Genomic DNA, 11,564 nt, shown 5'->3' on the forward strand with positions numbered 1-11,564 from the left:
ACCAGTTTTTAAACTGAGTCAGGCCCGTTTTTATATTGTAATCGAATGTTACTTTTTCTAACTTTCCTGTATAATAAATATATGTAATGAAATGAAAAATTTCTGAGAAAATGCTACACTCTGAATGAGGCCCAATCCTGAATATCCAAATGTAATATGCTGTTTACATGACCACATCAAATTCCAGATATTGTCATTTTTGAAAGTATAGTATAGTATAGCAAGTAAACGTAGTCAGCGGTGCAAACAACGCGAGAATGGATAAATCAGAAAACACTAGCCTCAAGTTTTAGTGTGGAAGAAAAGTGTGGATTTGTTTGGGGGGTTGTGTTGTAGTTAACTGCTTCCCCAATTTGTGATCACTTATTTTAAATGTGCATATAGCTAAACACACAATATAGCTGTTGATCATTTGTATTTATGTTTGCCAGAGGACTTCCTAATCATAAACTGCGATTTGATAAATGACCTGATGTACAGGAAACCTTTCTGACCTTAGATCCAATTACAGCCCGTCCGATTTCGGCGTGCCAATAAGCCGATATTAGGCATTTCCCGATCTATTGGTATTGGTTTCTAACGCCGATACCGAGATATTCATTCATCAAAATCATTTAAAAATGACAAATAAATGATTCTGATGAATTAAAATTGAAAAAATAAAAACAGACTGTCAACCATGTTATGAGTTTTAGCGTTGTATAGTTTGTCCACCAGAGGGCGCTCTATGACATCCCTATTGGCAACTCAGAGTATTTTTAAGGACTTTAAGTCTCATAGTTTAAGTTTGTATTTTTATACAAATTTTAGTGGGCTGAAGCACGGAAGGGAGGGGGAGGGGCGAGCTTTCTCGTTTTGTTTGTAGTACCTTGAACGGCAACAAGAAGTAACACCCCCCAGCATGGCTTAGAGCACCTTTAAAACACAGTAAAGTCATGATGATGATGGAGAAAATAATGGGACAGAATGGAGGGTTGGTGTTAGATGTAGGCTGTTGTGCATAGATCCTGATTTTGAACAGTTACAATCCTCACCTTCGTTTAACAATTTCCATACACTCATATCAGAGTAGTGTGTAGTAGTAAGATTTAAGCATGTAGTAGTATGGATGTAGCAGTAGTAAGATTTCAGCACTCTAAAGTGTTCAATATTTAATGCATCTTTGGGTCACAGCCAATGTAATCTCTGGCTCCGGAGGAAAGCTCTGGGCGCCCTCCCCACCCCGACGTCTTATACAGAGAGGTCAAACAGCTGGGCAACAGACAACCTTCAATGACACACACACACACACACACACACGGCTGTAGTGCTGCAAGTAACGATTATTAATCTGCCAATTATTTTCTCGATTAATTGATACATTTTTGTGTGTTTTTTTGGCAGAATGTTTTTTTTTCAAATGCTTAAACAGCCACGATGATGTAGCAAGCGTGCTTTTTTTGGACCAAAAGTCCAAAACTTAAAGAATTAAAACTGAATTAAAAAAATTCAGGTGACTACCTCATGAAGCTCATTGAGAGAACACCAAGGGTTTGCAGCACTATCAAAAAAGCAAAGGGTGGCTACTTTGAAGAAACTAGAATATAAGACATGTTTTCGTTATTTCACACTTTTTTGTTAAGTACATAATTCCACATGTGTTCATTCATAGTTTTGATGCCTTTAGTGATTATCTACAATGTAAATAGTCATGAAAATAAAGGAAACACATTGAATTAGAAGGTGTGTTCAAACTTTTGGCCTGTATAAATGACAAGGAAGAGCAGCAGATTCTCACATTTGAGAAGCTGAAACTGACTGAAATGATGAATCCTTTATTAAAATAGTCCAATTGGTGCAGCTCTTCACACATGTGTGAGAAAAGTCAGACATATCTTTATTTTGATCTATTTGAGGCCATAAAACAATCTCCAGTGTTCGCCTAGGTTTCTGCATTACTCTCCACTTCTTCCTCCCAGAAAACATCTTTAATGTGGGAAAGAGCCCTCGCTACATTTCATCTGTCTGCTCTTTCTGCTTCCTCCGTCTTCTTTCACCATCAAACTCTGGTGTGTCCTCTGAGCACAGCCATCTGTCTGCCTGCTGTACATGACAGAGTAAAAAATAAAAAGGAGGACAGGAGAATGGCTTTTCTCCTGTCTGACACCATCACTTGCAAGCTGTACAGAAAGGAAACAGGCATGGGGCTTTTAATTAAGAGTGCCTCAGGGTGGTTTGGGCACTACTACATTACCTTAAGCACATTTTTGCAAGTTCAGCCAAAATGATGACGCTGCAAGACAGCCTGTGAGAAAGGACAGCTCGGCTGGTCGTACTGGTAAGCCGCCAATTAAACGTAAATTGTAATTTGAACTAATAACTACTGTAAATGATATTCAGAATCCCTCCAAATATCAAACTCTAAAAGCGTAACATTTCTTTTTTTCCTACCCACATTTCACTGTATGGTAATTAGAGGCAGTGGACTCATTAATCTTACTTAACCCACAGGAACTAACCCCTTATTTTTCAAAGAAATTGAAAGTCAATCAGATGGTAGAAAGGAGCTGAACACCATGAACAAAGCCTCTAGTATAGAGCGCTCATTCAATAATGTGCTCATTTGTCACAGACTCTCAAGCTGCATCACGCAACACGAGGTGGGCAAATCACGTCCGCTCGTGGCAATATTATTGCACTCATTGCACCTATGGTAGCTATGAATCTCAATGCTAAAGCACTGTGCAGCCATGAAATGAGAGCATATTAGCTTTGACCACCTTGCCTGCTTTTGAAGGACCAAGGAAAATTATTATTCTATTATTTATTTAGCAAAGTCAGTAGGGTCTCCCAAGTCACTAAATTTATGTACGCCGTATTCAAACACATTACTCAGCGACTATCACAAATGGAAACCAGTAAAACATACAAAGGAAATTTACATCAGCCTGACATTCTGTTTTAATCTAAACTTGTTATGGCTTCTCACAGCCTTTATCGCCCGTGCCTTGCTTAACGGTTTTATTATGTATTGACAAGATGAAAAAGACCCTTTGAAAGATGACATTGACTCCCTGACATCATATCTCACCTTACACATTTCTATGTCACCCACTACAAGCCAATTCAACACCCATCTTTCCAAAGACCCTCCAATGGGATGAAGCATTTCTATATCTGCCAGGATATGCAAATTACTGTACATTCCCTTTAAAATTGACACGCCACAACAGGAAATGAGTAAACTGAGCAGGTGTCCAACAGCTACATATCACGTCCACACAGACTAGTGCAGACTGTGATTTATATTACCTAGAGGGAATGGCCTTGCGAGGAACGTTTCAACTTAACAACAATCCAGTGAAGGCTCTTACAGCTGTGTTCTGACTGGTAACAAAAAAAAGAAAAAGTGCTGTTAATCCAAGGCTGTCAGCCACTCTCAATGCTCCGAGGAGTCATTGTCTGCGTGTGGAGAAGGACTCTTCAGAAGAAGAGATGGGATTCCTGGACTCAACTAATGAGGAGAAAATGGTAGAGAGAAAGGTGAGAGGTGATCAATCTCATGTGCGACGGAGCAAGAGAAAGCTGCAGGTTGGCGAGTCTCGCTCCTCGGAGAGAACGATTTGGACACTTAAACGTGAGCAATACATTGATGATGGTGAGAAGGTCAGGGACTTCTCTTAATGTTTGAGAGCCCGTGGCTCTGCTGCAGCTTACACACTGAGGATACACGTTGTACTCTAACGCAACGCACGCTTCTGGTACTAGGGATCAACCCATACTGTTTTTTCAAAGACGATTCCAATAGTAATTAATGAAACAAATACCCGATTTTTGGAATGTACAGTGAAAAAAAAAAAAAAAAAAAAAAATCTAAAATAAGATTTTGGAATGGTAAAAACTAACACAAAACTTGTTTAAATGCAGAACTTTGTTTGAATGCTTTTAGCTATTATTTAATAAATTAGAAACTTTAAAAATAATACACAGTAAAAGATAGTGTTGCTGGCCGAACATGAAGTCAGCAAAGGGACAAATAGAGTTGTAGTGGAGCCAAAGTAGCGCATCTTTTAATTAACTAATCGTTATCAGGCAAAAAAACACAGATACGGATAATCTGCAATCTGCCAAAAAAATGCCAAATAATCAGGCTATCAATATGTGGTACCAGTGCACTACTGTTTTCTCTTCTTGTTTGCAAATTTCAAAATCTCCTCCTCTAGCGGTTTTAGAGCACAGCAATCAACTTATCAGTAATAAGAGAGACAGCGCTCTTGTATAACCTCTTAGCTAATTAGTAGCCCTGGCTCTTTGCCTATTCTCACCAGGGTGTCGGGGGTTCTTGCTGTGTTGGAGCTCGACCACTTGGAACCCTTTAGGACCGGAGTTAGCGGGCTGCTGCCGCGGGGTTTGGTGGGGGACGGGGCTGATAAGTGGCTGCCTTGCCTCGTAACAACTTGTGTGATCTCAGATAGGACTATCAGCAAACACAGCACAGAGCAGCACAGCAGTCGGCCTGTTTAGCACTCCGTGCTGCAGCTCAGGTTCACAGGGACGAGGAAGCCAAACTCCGTGACACTAACAGCTTCATGAAAACATCAATTAGTCCACGCACTTAGCCGCAGCGCTGAGAAATTGTCCATTACCCACATTTTTTTTTATACATTATAGTTATCTAGCTAAAAGAGGTAATAAACAACTATCTGCTGGTGCTTACTGATGGTGCGGTTGGCTCACAGATTTAAATTTCAGAAAGAATATAGAGAATTAGTTTAACTTTAGAGCAATGTCTTATTCTAGGTTCAAACTCTCAAATATCCCGTGCTGGCACAATTAGTCATTTGATGGGAAACGAATGGACAAAAGGTCTGATGATTGTCAAATTGGGAGCGCGCCGACGGCCATCTCCTGTGGCTAACCCACTGTCTATGTTCCTCATGCAGGAAAAACTGCATGCACAGGAGGACCTAAACTGAGGATAGCTACGCTCATTATTGTAAGTGTAATCATAAGTAAAATTCTAATAAGTACTTTTTCAAATCATATGAATGAGTGTCCCAGCCCAGGATAGGAAATCAACAATGTAAAGATCAACAAGCCACTGACAGTGACAAACATGTTCATATTTGATTTAGTCAATAAATTATAATATTTTTGTCTTAAATCCACTAGCCATTTTCCTTTACACCAACATTTGGAGCATTCTGAGCTATTTCGGTAAGGTTCCTAGGAGATCTCAGCCCAGAGTATTTAATTAATAGTGAGTTTGCTTTTTATTTTTAAAGAACTATACAAAATCTATCCACAACTTCATTGTAACAAACATCGCAACTTTTTACAAAAGCTCCCACGAAATAAGGCATTTTGGACCACAACAATCTCAAAAAAGGGCCGTGAAATTCTGAAGGGACAGCCCTTGTGTGTTTTTTTCATGTGTTATGGTGCATGTAGGCTACTCCTGATGTTGTCATTCATCTCATATGCTGTGTCTCTATGATCCCATCCTGTCCTATTCAAGGTAGTCTACACATGGACAGTGCGCCAACATTACGTGCTGTGCCGCCTTGATAATCCTTGATAAGGGCCCGGTGTTGGCTCGTTACGCCACTGTAAACAAGACACCGAGGTCACCGGCTATAATTAAAAGCTAGTCACTGAGTATAGAGCCAATTGATCATGTTCTGCGACTAAAGCAGGAATCCACCAAACATTCCCCTAATCACCTCAACTCAGCAAGAAGTCAAACTTTTCACAGAAACATTAATACTAAGCAGCGATGGAGGACAGGGGCACTAAGAAAAAAACTCAAAAAGTCAAGTGAGAGTAAGTGGGCGTGACCATGTTATTTAGTTACGCTCATAAATATGCTTTAGTCCTTGGCTGACAACAGTATTCTCATATAAAGACAACAAAAAGGGACGGAGTTATCCAACCAGAAAGGGTTCTCTTCCTTCTTAAAGCTATAGGCCCTCATTCATCAACCTAACGTAGAAACCGGCGCAGAAATCATCTCACGCTTCATGTGTGACTCATGAAATGTTCGTATCACATCAATCAGAGCGTAATAATAGTCGTAAGTTGATAAATGCCGAGGATGGAAACAATCGTAATTGAAATATCACACCCAATATATTCTCGCCCCCTAATCCGGCTAAAAACAGGCTTACATTGCTATCTCTTAGGCCTACACGTAGGTGTACCTATATCTAAATACAGACAGTGGCAGACTTTGTACAATACCTTTTATTTTACTCATGTTTTTTTCATGAGTCAGAGCTGAGCAACTGTGAGCTGTGAGGGAGAGCATGTGTCACAACCCCCCCCCCCCCCCCCCCCCCCCCCCCCCCCCCCCCCCCCCCCCCCCCCCCCCGTGCTAGACCACCACCCTGACCCTGTCTGGAGGGGCTGGAGAAACAAGCCGAAATATGTCGTTCAATGGCAGAAAGAAATCGCTCACTTGTGGCCATTAAAGACAAAAAGGAGAAACGAAAACTTAAAGAATAGATAAAGATGTTGTGCATCGTCATGTTTATGGTATTGAATATTGTTGCCAAACATAGCGCTATACCTTTTAAAGCAAGGAATAATTTACTGTCTCCTTTGTTTAACTCTCTCTGGGCATCAGGTCATCTGGCTACATCTATGGCACCCTGTTTTCAGAACCCCACACGATAAAACAATGTTGCAGACTTTTTCTGCTGTGTATAGTAGCTGGAATTCTAAGTAATGACAACAACACTGTTGGGGCATCCACATGATACAAGCCTTCCGTGTGCACAGCCCACACCCCTCCCTCACCACGCAGCTGCTAGTAGCCAAGGAGGACACTGAGGATTAAAAAAACATGAACTCTTCAGAAGAGGTAGAATCTTCACCTGAGTTTCTGCACGCGGAAGCCACCAGACGCCGCAATCTTCTGAACATAGCCATGATGAGAAATACAGAGAGAGTTGTGTGGAGCTGATAGTCTTAATAAGCTTTGTAGCAACTTATTTGGCAATGGCTTGAATGCAACGGACGTTTTTTAAGTTTAAAACGTTATGCACTGAAGCTTTAATGTAATTGTACAGGACCTGTGAACTGTGGTTCTGCTGTACTTATATTTCACTGTCCCCCTGTGAGCTGCATGCTTTGGACAAAGTGAACTTTCCACTTAAGCAGCCTTAATCAGTCTACCTGACCTTCAGAAAGAATATCTGCCTCCCTCACCCATTCAAAATGGCACTGGGCAGCTGTGATTTCCCCGCAGGCAGTTTCTTAGCTCCTGTTGTAGTAAACTAAGAGGATTCGATTGATTGGGAGTCCCATGGATCACTGAAGCAATGACTCGTTAACTTTGTTATTTTTTCTAGCTGCAGGAGGACAACGATGCTGTTTTACTACATTTCACATAAATATTGAATTTATCTCTGAAGATGCAAAATTAATTTTGTGTGTTCTCAAATATAATCTTTACGAGTTTATATTTAAACATGGGAGCTTAAACCGCACCTTATAGTTTTTTTTAAAAGCCATGAATATAGATACAGGCACATACAAGTACAGTACCTATGAAAAAATATAACACGATCAATAAAAATGTAACATCTAAGAGAAAGTGTTACAAAAAGCCAGATTACATCTGTTTTAATCCAATGTAGCAAGTTCTTATAAAGAAGCGCGGAAAAGATGCTTCAAAGCAAAGGAAAGTGTAAACTATCCGGTGGTAGGATGAGTGTTTCATCAAGAAATAAATGTGACAGCAGCTCATGGGAAGCACAGATCTATATGCCACTGACTCAACGGTTAATATAGACAGTAACGCCTCTGAGGATCCAAACAGCTCTCCAAGCCTCCCAGGAGAGATGGACAGAAGTAATTAATACTCATTTACTGAGTGAGGATGGCTGTTAACTTATTCCCTCCCTCTCATACCACTCAATATCAATTAGAGAAGCTCTCTGCTCCTGTCAGTGTTTAGGAGGTGGTCCTTCGGAGAGCGGATATATAACGATCCCTCCTGCTTTCAGTGGGCAGGACGTGAGGGGTTAAAAGGTTGCAACCACATTTACTACGGCTGTTACCAAAGGTTTGGAAGAGAGTTATTTTTCTGCCACAAGGCATCGTTTTGTCACTGATTACATGCCACTTTGCAACACCCAACAGAGACCTTATTTACTGATATTGAATGATTTCAATATCGATCGATCCAACACCAAAGATCTTTTCTACCTTTAAATAATGGTTCCAAAATCGTTTCAGTGGTTCATTTACTCGTTGGAATGAGACATAAGAATAATGGTAATAGTAATGAACAATTCATCTTCCAACATGTAGGGGGAAAGAAGAGGAAAAGTGCTTTGGTGCCTACTGTAAAGGTGCCGGTTGACAAGCAAGTACCTAATGCTAATGCTAGGTCATGATGTTAGCAAATTCTTGGTGGTTAACGTAAGATTATGACCTTGTTTTGACCACAGTTCACAACTCTTGGCTACCACAAATTCCTCAGTAACGTTAACTGTATAGATAGACAACTAATCTAATTGAAGTTTAGCTAGCTAGCACACCCCTGTGTGTCGGCCTCACTCTCCAGGCGCTGCAAGGCGAGATGAGAGCTAACAACAGCCCCGGGGACACATCCACAGTCAGCCCTCCGCCAGCTAGTAGCCAGCCCGGTCAGCATTTAACTCCGGTGCTAAGGACGCTAACGGCAGTTTACTGAACCGTAGGGAAACAAACCCAGGCACTCGAGTCAGAACAGCGGCCACTCGTAACGTTAGCGTTACCGGTGTCTCCCCAGTCAGGACTGGCTTGTAGGTGTCACACTGACCCGGGCTAATGGCTACGCCATTGAAAATCCCAGCATACTACAGGAAGCACAGCAGCAGGCAGCCACACCATCACTCATGTTTGGTTAAGAAAACAGGGCTCACTGGACAAGAAGGTGACTACAGTTGAGCGCCATCGGTCTTGACAAGGCCAGAGCCGAGCGCAGGAGGCAGAGCCCCGACACATCAGCCAGCTGCTAAGCCTGACACCCGGCACGACACGTCCCCTCGCAGGGCAGCACAGGTGACTGCTGGTGTATCCAGGAAGCAGTGAGTAATGGTCAGTATGAGACATGGGGTCTTATGTCTATAGAGTGTTGAAGATAAAACAGACCCAAGCACAAAACAATAACCAGTTAGTGGTTTCCTCATTTGGAGAACAGCAGCGGTGATCATCTTAAAATGACAAGTCACGCCACATCCGCTGTATTCAGTAAAAAAGCATGCAGGGGATGAGGCAGATTTAGAGTGGTGGTTTACATAATTTTAAGTGGACAAAAACCCACAAGTACACACACCTTTGACTGCCAATAATCTGATCTAAAGACACAGTTTGTGATCCACATGTAAATGGGAGTACTGTAGGATACTAAACTGTGTTACAGTACTTACTATCACACCGCCTTGAAGCTGTCCAAAAATACACATTTATACATATATCTGAAAAGAGAGAATGTCTTAACAAAAACTGTCTCACTAACTCAAACTGTTGAAGTCAAAACAAAGAAAACTAGAATTACAGTGTTGCAGTGGTATGCGTCCGCCAACCATTCAAGTTGTGAAACATGGATGCTTCATACACATCTTCAAACCGGCAGCACAGACGATCTTAACAATCATCATAGTTTCAAGATTAGAGTCACCGACTCAATATCCAACCAAATGTATTTCCTAGCGTTCTGTGAGTTATGGCGTTGAATAACGGCCAGAAAAGTGTTAAGACGTCATAGGGAAGTTGACCATTGACATATTGGGTATGAAATGTCATCTTTTTCTCCTATTAGACATTTGTGTAAAATTCTGTCATACATAGCATATACAATCTTAAATTATGGCCCAAAATGTGTTATGTGAAGTCATAAGGACCACAACAATCTAATCGGTTCAACCTGGAGTCCAAGTAATGTTTGTGGTAAATCTGAAGACATTTCCTCTGGGCATCATTAACATATCACATCTCAGCCCCACACCGAGTGACTCACATTAATCTAGACCATGAAATAAGACCCTAACAGGTTTTGCTTTGGCTTTTGTCAAAACTGAAATTCCTTGTGATTTTCTTTACAATTTTAAAATCAAATCACATCAAATTCTATTGGCTGTCCATTTCTTCGGGTTACCGCTCAAACACCTGGACACTAGACACACACCGGTGCCATTTTGAATCATTAGCCAGTGTTGTAAAGAGCCCTGCAAAAGCAACAAAATCAGTCAAATCCATAACCCACTTCCTCTTCTGAAGACAGAAAGTGTAAGGTGCAGCTAAATAACCCATGTGTTACTCAGCCAGCCAGTCAGTGGACAGTATTTGGATGCTGTTGTCGTTCATGCAAGCTTGCAGGCAGCAGTGCGGGGGTGGTGCCATGATTCAGTGGTGTTGTGATTTCAACAGCGGGCGCAGGACGGGCGGTTTATTTTCGCCCTTCGCCCCGTGAGTGACGGTCCAATCAAGCTTGGGACGGCCTGTCAAGCCTGTCAGGCTGAGGAATGAGCGGAGATAGGAATCAAAGACACAGAGCACGGCCAAACCATGATGGACAGACCTGAGCAAAGCAGCCACACAGGAGAGGGCAGGGAGGGAGGAATGAAAGAAATAGGGAGACACAAAGAAAATGGAAATATGTTGGTAGAAAAGTGGGAGGCAGAAAGAAGCGGCTGGAAGAAACCACCTTTCACTGGTTTCACAAAAATCCCATGTTTAAAGAAGTAAAAATCTTCTAAATGTAAACTGAGTAATCAGCGGTAGTGGGGAATTATTGCAGGATTAGTTTATTCTTACCAATCCAGCGCATGAGTGAGGTGAGAATCTGCAGATATTTGGTCTTTTGGGCGTTGAAGAAGGTGAAAGGTCCCAACATGACAGTGAAGACGCCCTGCAGGACAGACAGAAAGAGTTGATTACTATCACTGTTGTGTAAGAGCACATATTGTTACCTGCTAAAGGTAAGGCCAACAAACAAACACACAAACCAAAAACATCTTAAAATCACTCTTATATGATCAGAAAAAAGGATGACAGGAACCAAACTATCCAATAACAAATGCAGTAAGATTGAGAAACCGAAGCTATAACAGTAAAATGTCACCCAGATCCAATAAAGCATAAAGAGCTTGTCAGTTTGATTTACAGGGGGATAAATATGATCTGTACAGCACTGCCTTTGAGAGACTTCTAATTTGTAATAAAATGTTTCTGAGACTGTCTGAGACAGGAATCCTTTACTTGCTTTGCCTGGGGGGAACTTTTGCCAAATGAGAGAAGACCAGGGACCAACAAACATAAATTATGTTTATTCCGATATAATGAACACACAGTAAATAACACATCTTTTTTTGAATTTCTTCTTCTGTCGTGGTAATCGGGGGATCCTTATCTAGCACATTCTTTTAAAACAAGCTCTATTTTGTAGCTTTTTATGCACTCTGGCACTTTAGTCACAATCAAAGTGAGAAAAAAAAAGTGTGAATCAATTTATTTTCATTCATTAGAAATGATGTTGAGGCAGGACAGGTTGAGATATGAAATGTAGAAAGAGAGAGAGAGAGAGAGAGAGAGAG

General features: G+C 41.2%; 1 protein-coding gene across 2 annotated transcripts in view; it reads right to left on the bottom strand.

Annotated features, from left to right (window-relative positions):
* tmem104 (transmembrane protein 104) overlaps positions 1-11,564 on the bottom strand; it is an 83,007-nt gene that overhangs the window by 5,023 nt on the left and 66,420 nt on the right. For both annotated transcript variants that reach the window (XM_032537512.1, XM_032537511.1), the window contains exon 9: positions 10,786-10,879. In XM_032537512.1, coding sequence (XP_032393403.1) covers positions 10,786-10,879 — 94 coding nt within the window. The remainder of the gene's footprint in view (positions 1-10,785; positions 10,880-11,564) is intronic.

This window comes from Etheostoma spectabile, chromosome 15, assembly GCF_008692095.1.
Source record: "Etheostoma spectabile isolate EspeVRDwgs_2016 chromosome 15, UIUC_Espe_1.0, whole genome shotgun sequence".
In the NCBI taxonomy this organism is placed as follows: Eukaryota; Metazoa; Chordata; class Actinopteri; order Perciformes; family Percidae; genus Etheostoma; species Etheostoma spectabile.